The following is a 20,236-nucleotide window of genomic DNA, read 5'->3' as shown; positions in this document are numbered from 1 at the left end:
TTTTTTTAAAAAAAAGAAAATCGACTTGTGATCGAATCGTGAGCACATTGTGATAGGTGGAAGTTTGCAGAGTTAACGCAAAGAAGAAGAAAAAAAAATTCAGTTGCACACATGCGTGCACTGTTTCGATCGTCTAGAGATTAAGCGCCGTCTCAATGACTTCGATCACCGGCGACCCGAACCCGCCGGTGACCGCGTCCGCCACGCGCAGCCCGAACAACCCCATCCTGAGAGCCGCCATGCCGACGCGCCTCGCCACCCCACGCTTCCTACCATGCTGCTGCTTGCCGTCGAGCAGCGACGTGCACCGCGCGTGCACGTCGAAGTCGCACGCCACGCAGCGGTACACGCAGCACCCGGCGTGGGAGGCCACCCTGCAGGCGTCGCACCACCGGCTGGCCGTGAGGAGGGAGAGCGTGAGCTCGTGCGCGGGGTGCCCGACGAACGCGACGCGCATCGGCAGCGAGAGGCAGGCCTCGTGGGCGTCGAAGCCACCGCACTCGCCGCACCTGTAGCCGGCGCCGGCGATGATGCGCTCGCACAGTGCACAGACACAGGCATGGCCCTCCTCGCCGCCGTAGTGGTGCCTCGTTAGCGAGTGCCCTGGGTGTAGCTTGCAGGTGACAGAAGCTGCCATCTCTTGACCGATAATTCGATCGATATGGCTTGGTTTAATTTGTTTGGTTGTAGTAGTTGTGCATGCGGTGTTGACGATGCTTGTACTGGATGTGTATATATAGATGTTTCGAGTCGTCGGTCTTAGTTGATTAATTTTTCTTTTCTAGCCTGACAAGACAATAACCCGGCTTGGTACAGTGTGTGCCAAAAGAAAAAAAAAATGTATGTACCGGCAGCAAGCATGAGCATGACTTGGTATACGTGGGATCAGTCACACTCCGGAGCACTTGCTAATTATTGGATAATAAATTTCACGTTCAACAAAACCAGCAGTTTAATTTAGGCTCAACTTGTGCTGAGGTTGGAACAAGCGCTGAGGATTTATTTTTATGATTATTCAGACTACCATTTTAATCCAGGCTGTTTCCTAATGTCTCAAGAGCATAGGGGCTAGTCGGCGCGCTATGGGTATCCTAGTATTGACAATGTTGATGGTTGATCATGGGAGAGCTGCAACACAGTTGATTTTAAATTTTAAGTTTTGATTTTATATTAATTTTAGGGTGTTTTCTTCACCACCTACTTTGTCCAGATCACCCTTTTACAGGTGCTAAAAGATGAGTAAAAAAACTCAGCCAAAATCATTCTTGAAAGCTAAAATTCAAAATCACCTTGGGTTCTAAGAAAAAGCAAGGTAAGCCAAACAGAGCAAATTATGGGCCTGGTCGGCAAGCTGGCTGCGGTTGCTAAAGCTGAGGCTGCGTCGTTCGTGTGCGACACTGTTGGTGCTGGCTGCGACACAGCCGTAGCACAGGCAGCCAAACAGGCCCTATACAAAACTCTGGTTTTACCTATTTTTTTCAATTTTATGTGATTAGTTGTAGTGATTATGAATGCATCGCTGAGATAGAGTTTTTTTTTTTACCAGGTTGAGATATCTACTGTTTCACGGATGTGAAATTCCGTAGGAGATGTATCTGTTAGCTTGACCCAAACAATATAAGCGGCTAATGAGTGAGCGTGTTGAATTGGTTAGTGGAGCGTGTATGCTTATCTTATCTTAATCCCAGATTCCCAAGTTCATGAGTAACATATTTAAATTAAGATGTCAACCAACGATCCCAGATTCCTTGCAAGTTGCGCCCCTTTGGCCTTGGCGGCAGAAAAGAAAAAATTTCAACTTGGCACTCGAGAGTACGAGTACACATGACCTCTTCAAACACTTCACAGCTAGTAGTACTGGTATAAAATAAAATGAAGGCATCCATACCAACATGGCAACATCCATTGTACCGGAACGGCCTCTTCTTGTTGCCAGAGACGTTGTCCACGGGCTGGGCTGCAGAGAAAGCCGAGCAAAACAACCTCACTGAAACACCAGACTATTGCTCATTCTAGGCACAGCAAAACGATTTGGCAGAAAATTCCAGCAGCATTCATAACACCAACATGCTACAATATATACCAGCCATTCCAAGCCTAACAAAAAATATCATAGATAGTACTCTGAAACTCTGGAAGCAAGTGTAGTACTTCAGAAAAGGAAGATCAAGGCGTTAAAATGTAAGCTTGCAAGGCTGCAACTAAATACAGCTAAAAGCTTGTTACATACAGTCAGAAACCCAAGGCATTTTCAACATAACAGGTACCTAAGCTACTAAAGTACATCTTATCTAGTAGATTTTAACAATACAATGATGCATCAGTTTATGTTCCCCCAGATAGCTTGCCCTGATGTCACTTTGTTGCTCGGCCTTGCAGTCAGCTCATATAGAATCCTTGCAAATGTGTCGGAGTATTTCCCTTCCGACGTGAGTATCTCAGCAAAAGTATTCTCATGGACAAGGAGATGCATCCTGTTTTGAGGCTCAGAGACTAGGCTCTCCACTATCATTGATGCTTTCCTACAAACTTCAGGCACGGGATGTGGCGTCTTCACGACCTTAAGGAGTCTATCGACAGCCCTGGTTCAAATAATACGAAATTTAAAGAGTTTGAATTTAAGTTCTCATGTCAGTGTGCTATATCTAATAGAATGAAGGAGATATTACCATCGCTCGCTAGCAAGCTTCAGCCGGAAGTCCATATTCACTTCTGCTACATTGTACAGCGCACTAATAGAAGCTGCCTGTGCATCGACTGCTGGCACACTCAAGAGGTCAACTAGTCTCTTGTATATCTGTATGAAAATTTAGCAATGTAAAGTACAGAATTTTATCATCCACAACCGAATAGCTTTATTCGGTCCATCTCCATAGCATATCAACAAAATTGAAACAATATGCTAGAAGTTAAAAATGATTTACCTGTGGAATGGCTGGAAGAAGAAATGGTTCATTGTCTGGATTGATTATCAGCCGCCCAATTAATTCAGCAGCAGCACAATGCCACACCCTAATCGATGATGCAAGCATGCCCATTATGGCTTGAACTGCACGTTTCTCACTGTATTATTGGTGAAAAAGCAGAGTAAAGCATCAGGCATCACTATGAAAACAAAATGAAAAGAACTTGTCATAAGTTTGATCTCACGTTATTTTAATAAATGATGGCTTTGATGAGCTGAAGATTCTCAGGTCCAGGACAGGTGCTAGATTAACAAGGGTCTCAAGCATGTTTGTTATGAGCTCATCATCTTCTGTTACATGATAAAAATGCATAAAAAGTTAGTTTGTTATGAGCTCATAATCTTCCGGTACATGATAAAAATGAATAGAAGGTTAGTTTACATGTTATCATAACTTGGTCCTAGGATAAATAACTTATTTGATTTAGCACACAATTAACATCAACTTGAAATTGAATTGCCCTAGACAATTGGATAGAATAATTTGCAACACACTTCTTGCTATCTATAAAGTTTTCCTTGTTGGTAATTTTTTTATATCCTTTAGATCTATGTAAAATTCTCTTTTAACTTATTTTAATACATTACAGCTGGATTATCCCCTACCATCTCCTGTCAAAAGCAAAAATTATGGCACAACACAACCAAAAGAGGTAGTCGGTCATTTCCATATTAATTTATGGTTTTTAAAATAGAATATAATTGAATTTGGAACTTTACCAGTGTTTTGGTCTTCTAAGCACTGAAATACAGTCTCCAAGCAGTGTCTATGTTGAACCATAACAGTCTCATTTTCTGGCATGAAAGTGAAATTGCGAATTATATTGGAGGCTGCAACAGCACACTGCTGCTTTTCTGTTCGTCCTTCGTCATCAACATTAAATAGGCCCTCTTCATCAAACAAAAATCCTGCAGATCGCTTCTTCGTGACAGTGGAGTCAGCTGTCTTTGTTTGGTCATCTGAAGGACTGAGATACCGTATTTCAGAAAAATACAAGTATTGCTGCTTAACTCATTAAAAATGAGGTGAAGATGTTGATGAGACTAATAACAACATACATGATGGTGTCTGAGTAGACTTTTTCAACATTCTCATGACCAAAGCCGGAGAGTGTTGTATTGACACCCAATGTTCTTACTCTTGGCGGTTTTGTATGATCCTTAGGCATTGCAATATCTCGCCAGTCATCTATCTGTACAAAATGGAAATGCATCAACCAGAATGCAGAAATAAAGTCCTAATAAGCGTATCCGTACATGATCACCATATCATTTCTTTTCTGGATGAAAATTGATCAGTGCATTGTTTAAAAAATTTAGTTATTTAGCAAATTTAGTCATATCAAAGAAGCACGGTAGTCCAATTAAATAAAGCGATACTTTGGCCACCAACCAATTAAGTGTAAGTGCAAATATCGGAACCTTTATTTACGTTTCTATGGCTACAGTGGACAACAATGCCAGTCCTGGATATTGCATGAGATCATCACATTTTCATCAGTGTCTGGATATTGTGGGCAAGATTCTGGTGGCAAGGGAATAGGAGTGAGAGGCAGGAAGCCAAGATCCTGGAGACCCGGACCATGGCGCTTGGGCACCATTGTGCAGGAGGAAGACAGGAGGTACACGGAAGTTCGCAGAGAAGCAGGGGGTAGGGTACCTATTCTAGTTTGCCTTCAAGTAGCGATAGTCCCATCCTTAAGTAGGAGGATTGCCTAACAACTTCTGCAGATTAAACGAAAGAATAATTTGCGAACAAAAAGTAAAGATAAATCAGTCTCACAATCCATTTCCTGATCCTCCTGGTTTGGAACAGGTGGCTGCGGCCACTGGTGGCATCAACAGTACTGGAGGTCCACCATAAAAAATGAATAGGGTGATGATTGATTGACTAATCATTTTCTAAAATGAACTCTGATTCAAATTGATCAATTAATGCATGCTAGAGGAATTGGGAAACATGATTTTTGGCTTCAGAAGAGATGCATCATTCCATAACATATAGATCAAATTGGAAGGGGGGAGGTTAACATTAAGAACCTACAACTTGAAGGAGAGCGTCCAAGAGCCCAGGAACTTTAGCAAGAGGTGTTGTATCCCGCCGGAGATCATCCTTCTCCTTAAATGAGAGTACTGTAAGGGCGTTCAATGCCCATAGTATCTCACTCTTCAACCCACTTTGCAATGCAAGAACAATTCTTTTATTGTTCTGATCTGAAAAGTCCACAAAGAAACATAAACTCTCCTTCTTAGTAACCATGTCGTCAGTACATGTTAAGTGTGCAGAAAAAAGGAGTGCCTGAGCATTTCAAGCTCATGACACATATGTGAGGTAGCATCTCTATTGAATGAACCAATATGAACAGGGAAAAAATATAGGTAAAGAAACTATACAAGCCATCCCTTCTGCATCTGAAATTATGAAGACAACTACAGCACGATTGTTTGTCCCCATTGTTTCCAATGTTCATCATAGGATTACCAGTGTACTACCCATAAATCACGCCGTTCTTGACGGCCAATTTGACGACCAGTCCCATCTAGCTCCTCATAAGACAAAAATCGAAGCAATGCCTTATTCAAAACTAAAAACATTGTTCCTCTATTTCCCTGTTAGGTCAGCAGTCCAATAAAGCAAATCCTCGATGCATGGTATATTCAGCATCCCAATTTCAATTTCAACACCAAGGCACATAATCAGCAGACCAAAAACCCTAATCCCCCTTCCCGCAACAAAGTCGTCTCCAAAGCTGTGCCCTAGACATCATCACAAGCTCGTTGCGGACTTGCAGGCGAAGAAAGAGGCTCACTCACCGGAGAGTGCCGTGAGGACTTGGAGGGACGGCCCAACCAGCGCGGCCGGCGCCGCCGCATCGCCGATCGCAGCCGCCGCGGCCGCGGCCGCCGCCCCGCTGCCGGTGGTGCTCCCGAAGGGGCGGCCGCGCTTCGCCGGCGTGGAGCCGCCGCCCCCGCCGGACTTGCCCGCAGGGGCCGACCTCACGTGGGACATGGTGAGGATTTCAGCTGAATCCCAAATTATTTTCGGAAACAAATCGCTGTTAGTTGCAAAGAGAAATTAAAAAGCTTCCAGATCTAGAATAAGCAAGCCTAAGGTTGATGCAAGGAGAGAAGTCGTGGGTAATGGAAAGACGAGAAGGAGGGTGGTGCTGCGCTCACCGGCGAGGATGCGTCTGAAGAAGCAGGTCGCCGGCGGCGGCGGCGGCGCTGCTGCGCGGGATGGAGGCGGCGGGCGAACTCACGAGGAAGAGACGGGGGGGACGGGGAGCAAAGCAGTAGCCGGATACGCTGGGCTGGTGGTAACATGGGCTTTTCTTTAGGCCGGCAGCAGACCACCATGTGAACTTCTAGTCCGCTTTATGTCCCTCAACTCTCTTCATCGCTAAGATAATAGTCCACTACTAGCTCCAATTCATCTACAGCGTATGTAATAGCCAATTCATACAATAGTTATTTACTATGCTATTAATATATAGTCCCACCTATCATACACACATTGTGTTTTGGAGTCCGTGATGTAGCTGGCTACAGATCTATAGCTCGCTGCTTTTCTCTCTCATCTTTTATTTCATTAAAATATATTTATAGATGGCTAATAGTTTGCTATTGTACCTGCTCTAAGCCACGTACTTCCTCCGTCTAAAAAAACTCAACCTAGGATGGGATGTGTCCCCTCCTAAGATAATGAATCTGGACATTAATATTTCAACACGAGAACAAATAGGCAGTGATTAATTCTAAATTTTGGAATGATATGGAAAATCTATGATATAATTCAAACTTTTCTTCGAAATGAATATAATTCAAACTTGAAACCAAGTAAAGCTAAACATATGCTAATAAAATAATTTCTAATTCTGACCTCAAACCGAGTACGTCTCAGAGTCTATTAATCTCGATTTTCAGAATTATTAAATCATGGAAATTTGTATCTTCAAATCGAGTATAATTCAGTACTTATTAATAAATTTCCAAATTAAATTACAGAGATTATTAAATTGAGACTCCAATATGTGTACAACTGTAATTAAAAATTTGAAAATTTGAATTAAGAAAATCGGAACTAATATACAAAAATATTAGGATTGATTTGTATATAATCTGGAATTAGTTTTTTTTATCATAAATAAACTTATTCTGTCTTTTGAACATATAAGTTTGAAAAAAAATAATAACTAATGTTTGAATATATATAATTGAAATTCTAATATCTATGACAACAATAATACTTATTCAAAGCTGTTGCTTTGCATTTGAAAAGCCAACCAATCCTTGCGTGGGTGCAGTAATGATGCATGGAAAATGAACGGGTCACAACCTGAACCAATCCCTTGCATGGATGCACTAATGATGCATGGAAAACGATCAACCAGGCATCACACCCGAGACAAAATTGGAGGGAGCGCGATCAAAACTGAATATTTCAGAAACTGAAATATGACAATCAAATTTGAATGGAGGGAGAATATAATAACCCATGCAACGCATGTCCTAATATATATGGATTTTGTCTAAGTAACTAATTTATATTTTAGTACGAGAGTAATACTTAACGGTCTGAATCTCCAAAATTTTTGACAGATGCAAATAATAATTCTCTACCTTACCTTACATCGAGGGTGAGATTAAATATAAACAAAGACGTGCAGTATCGACATGACGACACAAAGAAAAGCTCTATAAGATAGTACTAATACTGAGAGGATAAGATGAGTAGAAAATTAACTCTACACTAATTCTAAAACTTAAAAATATACTGTAGTAAGTCTTTGTAGACTGAGATCACTGTTACATCAAAGACAAAAAGGATCTTGATAGACACAAATCCTAAAATAACTTTTTATCTTAGATCGAAGATGGGATTAGATATACGTCCCTTAAAGAGTAGTACGAAGAATTGCAATAATACGACGATATAAGTGAAACAAGTCAGCAGGTTTGGAGACAGTGGAAGGACTCCTGGAACATGTTGCCAATTTGCCTATAAAATATTGCAGACGACTCAGACTGGGCAACGAGTCTATAGCTGCTTACGTGAAATCGCATTCTGCATTCATATACCCGGCCCTTAATTCAATCTGTTTACTGGTGAATTGCGACAATTGTGCGGAGTGGTTCCAACTTCGAAATATATCTTTCCACATGAGAGCCAGTACGAACGAGACCTGCCAAGGTCAAAGGAATTGACACTAGAAAGGCAAAGGTAATAGATAGGAACAAGAGGAACACATTTAGGGCCTCTTTAAATAGTAGGATTGAAAAAAATAGAGGAATATGAAAAATACAGGATTTTGATAGGAATACAAGTACAAAATAGAGAATTGCAAAACACAAAAAAACACAGGAATAACCGTTTGATTGGACTGCAACAAGTGCAAAATAGAGAATTGCAAAACAGAAGAAAAACACAGAAATAACCGTTTGATTGTACTGCAGGAAAAACGCAGGAAACAGATGAAAGAGATAGAAAAGAGAAGTTTTCCAAGAGGTTATAGTGGATGTTAAATTTTCTACGTTTTTCCTCTATAATCGTAGGAATAGAAAAGTTTCCTACATTTTTTCCTTTTCTTATTCCTACGAATTAAATGCATGAATAGTGTAGTATTTCAATTACTTTGTTTTTCCTCCCATAAATTTTAGAGTCTAATAACAAACCTCGAAAAGTTGCTCCCAGTAGCAGGGACACTTGATATTCTTTTGTTCCTTGACGAGATATCACAATATTAATTTAAACAAGTAGCTATATATTTATGACGTAACATTTATAAAAAAGATATGAAATTAAGACTCTAACCAAAATACATCTTTATTTATATTTTTAAAAAAAAATTTCACAAGTTCTTCAATTTCTTCCATCACATATTAAGCGATGGCCTGTATTTCTTGGCAAGAGTTCACTCCCATACTTTTAATGTCATGAAATTGATGAAGAGGTGAAAGTTAATGCCAAACTCCAGTTGGCGGCTGCCCCTTATTGTGCTATTCGCACCCGTATTCTCCGTGTTATTTTTCTTCTAAAATAAAACTCCATGTTGACTGCATCTCAAGCCCATTAAATAACCATAAGTGCTTACCAAAATTTCTTCTCTTCACTTTTTCACCCTATTTGGTCTCTGGTTTATCCCTGTGGATATTTGCTTTTAGTGCTAAGTCAATCTTTTGACAAGGTCACAAACACCAAGAAGAACATTTGTAATGTATTTCTTTCGATGGGCGTGTCAAAAATTGACAAGGAAGGTAACCGGATGATCCATAGCTTGCTATTTCAATTGGAATGATTGGATCACTTGCCTAGTCTTTGTGCATCTAGGCCAACTTTCACTCCTTGCTAATTAGCCTAGTTTGCATAATGTTATGAAAAAAAATGCTTGTTTACTCAATACGTGAGTAGTAGTCATAAAGTTAGTATTCTAAGTGAATCAAAGTGCTCAAAGACTTCATTCTATATGGATTTTTTTTGCCTTAGTACAAACTATGGAATTCATATATTCTAAACTCATTTATGAAATGCTTTGTGAAAAATTTTGGGACGGTTGTTTTTATTTTTAACTCTTAATTCTCACTCTAGTTTGTGAAGAAGTGGTTTGGCATGTTCAAATCTCAATGATCCCCTTCATTATATATCATGCCCTCTCCTTGCCATGCTTAAATGACAAAGTGAGAGAGGACTAAGGGGGAGGGATACATTAAATTAGAAGAAAAGAAGAATGTCTTTGACATTCAAAGGGATACTTTTTGGTTTATGCTTTAAACCCTTCGAATGTGAGCTTTTTATGTGCAAAATTTGTATCTCAATGCTTATTGATTCACTTGTGTCAAATTAGTGTTTAATTCGTAATCACAAGTGATGAAATATAAAATTGAGAGAAAGGTACTCGACGAGGATCCCTCTGCTTTTCTTTCTCTGCGTATGCCCTTTTTGTTGCTTAGATTTCAAGGGGGGGGGAGTATACTGAAGGAAGGGGGTGAAGAAAAGATTGATCAAAGGGTGAGATAATTGTGAGAAATTATTGAAAGACATGCTTTGGACATGCCAAAGAGTAAATGAGAAAGGGGGAGAGTATATTTGAAAATGTTTGTCAATTGGAGTGTGCATGGTGTGATAGATTTCATGCTTATTATTTGATTGCTAGGCCAGATGCAATTGATATTATTTATTGGTATTTGAATTTGATTCAAAAATTTGGTTACTCATGATTTCTCAATCGGTACCAGAATCAATTGGCATAAAATCAAGTTTTTGCAATTGGCATTAAGAATTTCATTTGATACATTTTGAATCGGTGGCAAGAATTTGAGTTGTGTGTCTTGTTTTCCTTTCGGTATCACTCGTCACAGAAATTCACTCCATATATTTATATGCACACATTTTGGGGGAGCTCAAACTAACTTTCAGTTCAAAAGCATTATTATCAATCTTTTGTAAGCTTTAATCGTGTTGTCATCAATTACCAAAAAGTGGGAGATTTAATGAGCATCTATGCCCTTAGTGAGTTTTGGTTAATTGATGGCAAATGATTAAGGGTCTAATGCTTGTATTGAGTGTATAAGCAAGGGATTAGTCCAATGAAGATGATGAAGAAAAAGATGTAATACATTGTGGTTTCATTGTGATGCAAAGCTACAAATGACGGAAGATGGCAAGATGCAATGAAGGGTTGGCAACACTTGGATACACGATGGACCATGCATGGGAGAAGGGCAAGTGGAGGCTTGGCGCCGAAGGACATGATGCAGTGGTGAAGGAGCAAGTGCTTTGTTGAATACCGACGAATCAATCAAGGCCATATGATGTCACAAGTTGTTGACACTACTACGAAAGGATTTTTCCATGCGGAGGTCTTGCCTGTCTGTACCGAGGTGTCTGTGAAAATAAATATTTTCACTGCGGGCGGCCCAACCGCACAGAAAAATCTATCTTCCCGTGTGGTCGGGTTAAGTGGACCGCACGGGATAATCAGATTTTCACGTGCGGTCGGATTATGTCGCCCACACAGAAAAATAATATTCCAAAAAAAATAAAAATTCAAAAAAGGAAACCCTAGAATCCGGCGGTGGCGGCGCGTGCGCGCGGAGACAGCGGCCGTCGTTGCCTCCTTGTCGTCGTCAGCGGGGCAGCGTGGATCCGACTAGCGCGTGTGCACGCAGGGCCGACGGCACCGCTCCTGGCCCTCGTCGTCATTGTCGGCCGGGGCGGTGCGGATCCAGTCGGTGTGCGCGTGGGGCCGGCGGCGCCACTCCCGGCCGCCTCCTTGTCGTCGTCGTCCCTCGAGGCCACCGCCGGAGCTTCGTGGGGGAGGGCGAGGGAGCCACGGCCTTCACAGTAGACCGCGTCACCCGCCGCCCATTGCTTCTCCCGAACCCACCGCCACCGCTCCCGAGCTCGCCAACGCCGCCGCCACCGCTCCCCGAGCGCGTCGCCGTCGCGCCCGCCATCGCGTTGCTGTGAGGAGAAGAGAACAGATAAGGGAAAATGAGAGGAGGAGATGAAGTGAGGAGAAGATAAGGGAGAGAGAGGGGGAGGAGAAGAAGAAATAAGTTTTGAATAGGTTGAGAGGGATTAGACTTGCAGACGGGTCTCTTAAGTGGCTCGCCTGAGAAAATAGATTATTTTTTTGTGCGGACCTTTTAAGTGGCCCGCCTGCGAAAATTGATTTTTGTGTGCGGGTCTTTTAAGGAGCCGTATGCGAAAATGGAGGTCGATTTTTGCATATGCGGTCAGTTATGATCCGTCTGTAACCTCACAAGGGTCTCGTACAGGAAAATCGTTTTTGTAGTAGTGTGAGGATCAACCCTTGATGAAGAAGAAGCACAAGATGAAATGTTAAAGTTCAAGGGGATGTGATTCGTTGATGAGGGTCAAGCCAAAATCCATATTAGTATTGATCAAGGCAAAGAGAGAAGATGGCGTAAAGGTATTTGTATTGGTATAGCTTTTCTATTTGCTCTTGAGTTGGTAGTAAAGTCATACTATTCAGGGGATGTTGCCTTAATATTTAGGGATGAGTTTAGTGCTCAAAATCTTTTTTTGAAGTGTTTCTCATTCTTGGATTTGAAAGTACTGTGATTTTCAGATTTTTCCAAAAATGATTTTCAGAAACTTCTGAAAATGTTTTTTTGGGAAATTTCCGAAATTGATATGGCACGATTATCTCATTACAGTAACATTTGAGATCAATACGAAGAGGAATATTACAGTAACATTTGAGATCAATACGAAGAGGAAAATTACAGTAACATGGTGGACGGATGCGGTGAGTCCGACATCGGATACAGTCCGGCCAAACACAACGAGCCGCCCAATCTCGAGGCCCAGGCCAATGACAGACAGCCCTAGTTGTTGCAGTCACACTAGGGACTGCACAGCACAGGAACCAAATCGGATGATCACACCTCCATAACAGGTGAAAATGGGACCCTTGCCATGGTTCATACAATACTACTGAATGTGAGGCCATCGGTGATGGTAATTGTGATGATAATAGTTACGATCCATCACATATAACCTCAATTAACTTACATATCTATGATGAGTTGTTCCGTATAGTATATCTGAAGCAAGCTGGAGTACGTTTCTATGGTAGTGATAGATTTTATTTTATTTTCAAACTTCTTTAGCTATTTGCATATTGGAGTGCGATGGGTTTCTCCAATTGTTTTCTTGACTGTACATCCCAGACTTATCCAACGCAAGAAAGAAAAAAAAATCAGACTTGTTCAACTGAATATAAAATCAGACTTGCTCAACGGAATACACATATACGGCTCTGTTTAGTTCCCCAAAACTTTTTCCCAAAAACATCACATCAAATTTTTGGACACATACATGTAGTATTAAATATAGATAAATTAAAAAACTAATTGCACAGTTAGGGGGGAAATCGTGAGACGAATCTTTTGAGCCTAATTAGTCCATGATTAGCCATAAGTGCTAGAGTAACCCGTATTTGCTAATAACGGATTAATTAGGTTCAAAAGATTCATCTCGCGGTTTCCAAACGAGTTATGAAATTAGTTTTTTCATTCGTGTCCGAAAACCTCTTTTGACATACCGTCAAACATCCGATGTGACACTTAAAAATTTTCTTTTCGCGAAACGCTACATCTATAAAAGGCTCCTCATAGCGAGGTACACCGTACACATCGACGCATCGTGTGCTCTTCAGTTCCGAGATTGAACTAGAGTCCGGAGAGGATCTTGGTCGGATTCGTCTTAATTTGGGAAGGAAAGGTAAACATTTTCTATGTTTAATTTGCAAATATGGTCCATTTCATTTATTTAAGAAAATACTATAAACTACTCTAACGGCTGCTCACAGAAGCATTCATCAGGGTGCTATTTCTTTTATTTCTTGATTTAGATTTTACCTTCTTTTATTATATTCTTTTTTTGAACGGTCTCTTTTATTATATTCAAGACACCTACGCACGTGCAGTGAGATATGGAGACCAATGACAAAACTACAACTTTCACTTAATTCCGTTCGGCTGTCTAATTAATCCTCCTAGCTGGCACCCACTCCATTTGAATGGATGCAAATCCACTGCTCCATTCAAATCCACTGCTGTACTGCACTGCAGTACGTGTCACTGATATGTGGGTCCCACCTATTCCAGACCCTCATATCAGTGGCACTTACTGCACATACTTACTACACATGTATTACAGGAGAGGATCCTAACTCCATTTGAATATATGAGGTGTCTTTTTCTTCCGCAAAGTTTATATTAATTTTTTTATAACCAACAAACAAAAATTAGACTCCTCTGGGCCTATAATTCATGACGTTTATATAAAATTAGGTTATTTTTTTAGCTTTAACTGTCACTGACTATAAAAATATTTAGTTCAAAGGCACTAGAACAACATATAGATTTATCTTACAAAGTACTATAATAAAATAAAAAATATTTATTATATATTATAATATAAAAATATAGTCAAACATATATCTGAAGACCGTGTCATTATTCAAAATGTTAAGAATTATGAAACCGAGGGAGTATGTGTTTAGTGTGTTATATGTAGTATCACCAGATTTATATTTGAAAATATTTTCATATGATATTAAATTTGTAGATGTTAATACTCTATTTAGAAACTTAGTGGTTAAAGTGTAAGTCGGAGACTGAGTAGAAACCTAATATACCATATAGTTTTAAATGGAGAGAGTATAAACGTACTACCGAATTAAAGTAACCATATCATTATTTAAAACCGTATAATAAAACCGTCCACATCGTCCTCCTCTTTAACTAGCCTTTTAGTTATGTGTACACAGATACCTGGAACGTGAACTTATATGCATACAAGACCTCTCGTGTACACATCAACTAAAAAATATCATAAAAAATTCTTAATATATATATATGTACTATTAGTAGTATTATATTTATGTTAGGGACATATCCAGTCAAAACGAGCTAAGTGTTGGAAACTCGTAAAAATCGTACCTTAAATTCATGAAAAAAAATACTAGAGATATGTATACATATGAAATATATTATCAACAAATCTCAAGTTCAAACTCAATTTCATTTAGAAGTAACAAAAAAAATACAAATTTTTGGTAAATAGTAACAAGATACTGTTCACCCGAAATTTGTCTTTTTTGTTTCTAACGAAGTTGAATTTTGATTTGAGATTTAGTGAGAATGTATTTTATATCTACATCTAGCTCTAATAAATTTTCATGAATTTACAAAACTTTAGGTATGATTTTCACGAGTTTTCAACACTTAGCTCGTTTTCATCAGATACGTCCTCAAAGTCCGATCTTCAAATTATTATATATATGGAGAAAAAGAAAGACAAAATTCTGACATATTTTTAAGTTTTTTTGTTACGACTAAAATATAATGAATTTGAGATTGAGATTTTTACATATAAATGTAATACTATTTAAAGTATATGTACAATCTTTTATAGAACTTCTTATAAAATTTGTTAGTTGGTGCACATGGTGTATATGAAAAGTTTGTGTGTACAGGACATGTCCTCCAAAGCAAAACCGTAGAATGTATACTCCACTATAAAATTCTTAACTTTCTCTCCGTGCGTATAAATCTTTCCCCTTTTTTATCTGAACATATAGATCTGTCTTGTTTTACTCTTTTTTAAAAAAAAATATTTTACGTTTTGTGATAAAGAACTATTGTTCCTATAAATTTTAAATTATAAGGTGTGGTTTGATTTCCCAGGATCTCAAACACTGAATTATGACAGAATTTCTATTAGAGTAAATTTTCTAACCACGAAATTAATCAACGCCAGAAGTACTCTTAGCATATAAATCAAATGGCACCACTTATATATATGAATTGCACTAACCATATACATTGTTCAATGAATTGTTGACCAAAGTTCAGATTTTGAATATCAGAATTTATGGATATTGTATATTTCTCGATGGAGAGAATTCCCAAGTTTTACATCTTTTGCGTGTCCAAACTAGGATGCCGATTATAGACCCGTCACACCAAGCTCACCCATTAACAAAGACCAAGCTCAGACGTCCATTCATTTGCGACATATGTCGTCAGTCAGGTTCTCTCATTTGTTACCGTTGCAAGCTCTGCAACTTCAGCATCCACGAGAGTTGTTCTCAAGTAACGGGAGAAGATAATCCAAGATTACATGAAGAAGCACATGTAGAAATTTACAATAGCCACAAATGGGAGCAAGGCAACACGAGCAATGTGGAAATGGGAGTACCCCAACAATTTCAAGGAGGAACTAATGTTGAACTTGCAGCTTCAGAAGGGGTTGGAATACAAGGAACAGAGGCAGTTGCAGTTCCAACAAAAAAGACTAGAATATCAAAAACAGCAGCTGCAAATCAATTTGCTACAATTTCGCATAAATTGCTTGGCGCAACAACAGCAGTTATAAGAGGAGCAGGACAGAAAGCAGGAAGCAGGAAGTCATCAATACTGCAAAAATTGAAGTTAGGATCGACGGTTACAGGAGGGCCAGGAACAATCCATGGGAAGGACAACAAAGAAAAACTAACGGAGGAGGAATATGATGAAGAGGAGGAAGAAGAGGAATACGAGGAAGAGGAAGAGGAAGAGGAAGAAGAGGAATGTGAAGACGACGACGACAGTGAAGAAGAAGAAGAAGAAGACGACGACGACGACGAATAGGAGGAGGTGGCATTTGATCCCAATAAGGACAGTGATAAACAGCACTTTGAGGATGAGTGAATATGCCACTTCTTAAACAGCATGTGTGAGCAAATATCCTTTTATCTTTCGAACAAATTGGTTAGAATGTACTCCCTTCATCCATTAATATTTGACGTCGGTTACTAACCATCGTCAAACAAAGAAACGGAGGTAGACTTTAGGAAGAAAACAATGTTATATGCTATAATTTACACTTGCATTGAAGTGGATTAATGTAATAATCTTATTTCGTGTAACTGCTTATACATATTACATCTAGGACTTCACGGTTCGATCACAGCCCATGGAATTTTATACGGTTTGGGTGAGAAATGGGTTAAAACCAATAAGCTGTTCTAGCCCGTCCCTTTCATAGCCTCAAAGGGAACTCTCGATTCTCAACGCATGAATCTGGTGACGGCAACAACATGGACACATGGTGGGTTGAGCTCTTGCGCTAGTTAGGGATGAAAACCGAGCGGATACAGGCAATAGTGCTCATACAATAATCATTAGAGTCTTTTACCCCTATGCCATTAAGAAAGTTGGAGGTTACGTGTGTGCCACGAAAAAATTTTGAGTCACCTGTATGCCATGACACAAACTTCCGTTTACCCGTGTGCCATTCCATCCACCTTATGTTAGAGAATGAGCTCTGACATGTGGGAACCATGTATGAAAATGACTAAATTGCCCCTGAAGCATTTTCATCTCTACTACTACTCTCCCGTGCCCTAGTCTAGCCGCCGCCGCCGGTCGTTGCCGCTGCCGGTCGTCGCCGTCGCCGGCACGCCGCCCCCGCCGCCTCGCCTCGTCTATCCGGCGGCGCACCTCGTCTATCTGCCGCCGTCGCCTCGCCTCATCTATCCGGCGGCACGCCTCTAGCCGCCGCCGCCGCCACCAGTCGTCGCCATCGCCGGCACGCCACCTCCGCCGCTGATTCCTTCCATTAGCAAGGGCAAAATAGATCTTTCAAACCTCCGTTTGTCTCCGTTAGTACTAATTCCATCCAAAGTGGCGCACATGTAAAAGAAAGTTTGTCTTCATGGCATACAGGTAACTCAAAACTTTTTTGTGACACACACGTAACCTCCAACTTTCTTAATGGCATAGGGGTAAAAGACTCTAATCATTATCGTATTTTCAGCCAGATACGAATACGAATAGCTCGGACGATATGAAAATAAATACAATTTATCCGAATATGATCTGACACGAATACGAACACAAATATTTATTTCTCGAAACAAGATAACCACTTCAATTTCTAATAGAAACAAATACCATCACACATAATTAGCTCATTTTATATAAAAATGCATGTATAATTGAAATTATAACATAATATTGTACTATAGTTTGTGAAATATTTAAAAGTTGAGATGGGCTACCATTAAAGTCTAAAGAGGTAGGTTGCAGGTCTATAGATAAGAAGAAATTTTCATGCTTTTAGTGGATATCCGAATAACACTATTCACCGGAATTCCATATTCGTCGAAAACTATAGTACCATTTTTATATTCATATCCAAAGAAAATATCTATATTAGTATCCATATCCGGATTATCCATTCCGAACTTTATTCGTATTCAATTTTCCTCTCAAGCGGATGGAAACTATTCACTCTCTTTCCACCCCTAGTGCTCACTAACTCACTGGAATAGCGTCGCCACCTCGCTAGAGCAACGCCCTTGATTTTATAGGAATAGCATTGCCCGGGTCTCACCGCGGTGCCACACGCGAGATTCATATATACTCCCTTTGTTTCATATTATAAGTTGTTTTGGCCTTTTTAAGTTAAATTTCTTGAAAGTTTGACCAAGTTTAAAAAAAATATAGTAACATTAATAGCACCAAATTAGTTTTATTAAATCTAACATTGAATATATTTTCATAGTTTATTTGTTTTATGTTTAAAATATAGCTATATTTTTCTATAAACTCGGTCAAAGCTAACCAAGTTTGACTTAGAAAAAGTCAAACCGACTTTGTTGACGCCTTTTTTGGTCAACACGGACTCACCTAATGATTTGTGGTGTTAACAGAGTCACCAAACACCTTGATCTAGAAAAATCCAAACTAATATGGGTTTAGAAAAGATTAAACCGGCTAGCGCAGCCAATTTAGATATTACACCAGCCTTTAGGTTGATTTAGATCTATTTATAGATAACCACCCGTCTCGTGGGCGAATCGGAAGGTTTATGGGACAACCTACGAAGGATATCACACTCTTGCAGCGAAGATGAACAACTTATGATGCAAATCAACAAAGATGGATGAGACTAGGGTAAAGTAGAAAACATTGCTGAAAAGTACATATAAAATAATTATTCGATAAATTGTGCAGGGGTTGTGGTCGGGGTTGGAATTGAATCGGCCATAGCCCTTATAACGATTCTCATTGTCTCGTGTGCGTCGTGCCTCCCGGCGGCCGTTGAGGTGATCTCGGAGATCGCCAGTGCCGCGAGGTGGAGGGGTGGCTCGGTGAGGCGATTCCCTCCGTTCAGGGTCTTCACCATTGGCATCGCCAGTTGGTGGCTGCTCCGGGTGCGCTGCGGCAGCGGCCTCTTCGAACGCGTTGCTGAGGTTGGTCACTGATTCCCGTAGTCGTTCTGTCCAACGCGCGAGATCGTCGTTCAGAATAGGATCGTAGGGGGTTTCCCTCAATATAGCGTTGACGGCTCTGATGTGCTGGGCCGGAGTGGCCAATTGATTCTCCGCTCCTGCATTGGTGCGCGTTGACATGCCGACATCATCGATAGCCAATACCTCCCGCGGCGCGCTCGTTGTCGATGATCCATAGTCTTCGAGAAGGTGCAAGACTGATGGTTCGTGAGGATCGATATCGATTACCCCAACAAATCGATCTGAAGTTGGCGTCGCTCCTTGTTCCTTGTCTTTATCCCTGATGGGGATGTGTGACAGTTGAACCTTAGGAGATGGCGCTTTCATGGCGCTGAGAAAGACCTTGCGGCTTGAGAGATCGTGATTCTTTGTCTTGTGAATAGGACAATAGACATCACGAGTTGGAGAAATACGCTGAATTCCACGCTCTTTGCAGGCGCGAATTTCAGTGCGGACGTTGAGGAAAACCCAGCAGGCTTGCAAGGTGTGTTTCCTAGTTTTGTGGATAGGACACCATGACCTTGTCGCTTCGGAAGTCATCTTCGTAGGCTCGCGGTTCTTGTCGGAACGACAAGGTTTGGCCGCATTAGAATCCTTCTCGAGCTCGGATGTCGTTAATGTTTCGTTCTCCGCCTCGGCGGGAGGATCTTTTGACATGGAGTCGTCTTGGTTTGTAGCCACTGCGTTCTCGTTTCCGCTCATTGATGGACCGGCTGAGATCGGCACTGTGGTGTAAACTGGGAAGACGATTTTGCCGACTTGAGTCCACACCAGCATTGTTGAAGCAGGGAATACTTGGTTGAGGTTAGTGTTGATGTTGTTGTCGACGAAGCTGGATGACATAGTAGTAGAACCTTGAGCACCAAGCCCCCCTACCTGGCGCACCATTGTCGACGGGTGATACCCGTAGACCGGATATAGAGGGTATTGGGGTACGTTGGTACAAGGATCTACGTAATACGACATCAAGCAGACAAAAGACGAAGATTATACTGGTTCATACCCCTTGATAGGTAATAGCCCTAATCCAGTTGATGTGGGATTATATGATGGAAAACACAGGTTACAAAGGGAACAATGGAAATCAATGGATCCGGCGAGATCGTAGTCGAGTTGGTTCGACTAGATCCCCGGCGATTTGGCTCCTGCAGGCTCCGACTTCGTAGGCTGTGAGGGTTGTGTTGGCTCTGAGATTCGATGCCTCAGGTCCTCCCCGGGGGGTCCCTTTTATATCGCAGGTCAAGCGGTTTCCAAGTAGAACTCGGAGACATCAGACCTTACACGATACATTGACGACCCAGTTTTGTCCGAGTAGAACTCTTTCCATCCGTAAATTCCATGAAGGATTTCCTTAATATATGCAGAGAATATCCGTATGCGTGTGGGTATGCCATACCGATATGCGGCGTATATCGAAGGGTAAAGGGTATACCTAACCCGTAACCCTGACAATTCTCAT

General features: G+C 40.7%; 2 protein-coding genes across 3 annotated transcripts; both read right to left on the bottom strand.

Moving 5' to 3' along the window:
- On the bottom strand, positions 1–664 carry LOC127780903 (uncharacterized). Its single transcript, XM_052307891.1, has one exon. It carries the CDS (start codon positions 635–637, stop codon positions 134–136), a length of 504 nt encoding a protein of 167 aa, XP_052163851.1. The 5' UTR covers positions 638–664; the 3' UTR covers positions 1–133.
- Positions 665–2,098: 1,434 nt separating this feature from the next.
- Positions 2,099–6,274, bottom strand: LOC127780853 (armadillo repeat-containing protein LFR). Of its 2 annotated transcripts, XM_052307826.1 has the most exons (9): positions 6,143–6,274; positions 5,780–5,989; positions 5,010–5,179; positions 4,025–4,158; positions 3,686–3,933; positions 3,151–3,256; positions 2,925–3,063; positions 2,670–2,797; positions 2,099–2,582 (listed from the first exon to the last, which is right to left on the bottom strand). In XM_052307826.1, exons 2-9 carry the CDS (start codon positions 5,973–5,975, stop codon positions 2,321–2,323), a joined length of 1,383 nt encoding a protein of 460 aa, XP_052163786.1. In that variant the 5' UTR covers positions 5,976–5,989; positions 6,143–6,274; the 3' UTR covers positions 2,099–2,320. The 2 variants fall into 2 exon arrangements, with proteins under 2 accessions (XP_052163786.1, XP_052163788.1); XM_052307828.1 differs by lacking the exon at positions 6,143–6,274 and having other exon boundaries at positions 5,780–6,010.
- Positions 6,275–20,236: the final 13,962 nt, after the last annotated feature.

Source organism: Oryza glaberrima, chromosome 7 (genome assembly GCF_000147395.1).
Source record: "Oryza glaberrima chromosome 7, OglaRS2, whole genome shotgun sequence".
Taxonomy (NCBI): Eukaryota; Viridiplantae; Streptophyta; class Magnoliopsida; order Poales; family Poaceae; genus Oryza; species Oryza glaberrima.
This window is presented reverse-complemented; position numbering and strand designations above follow the sequence as displayed.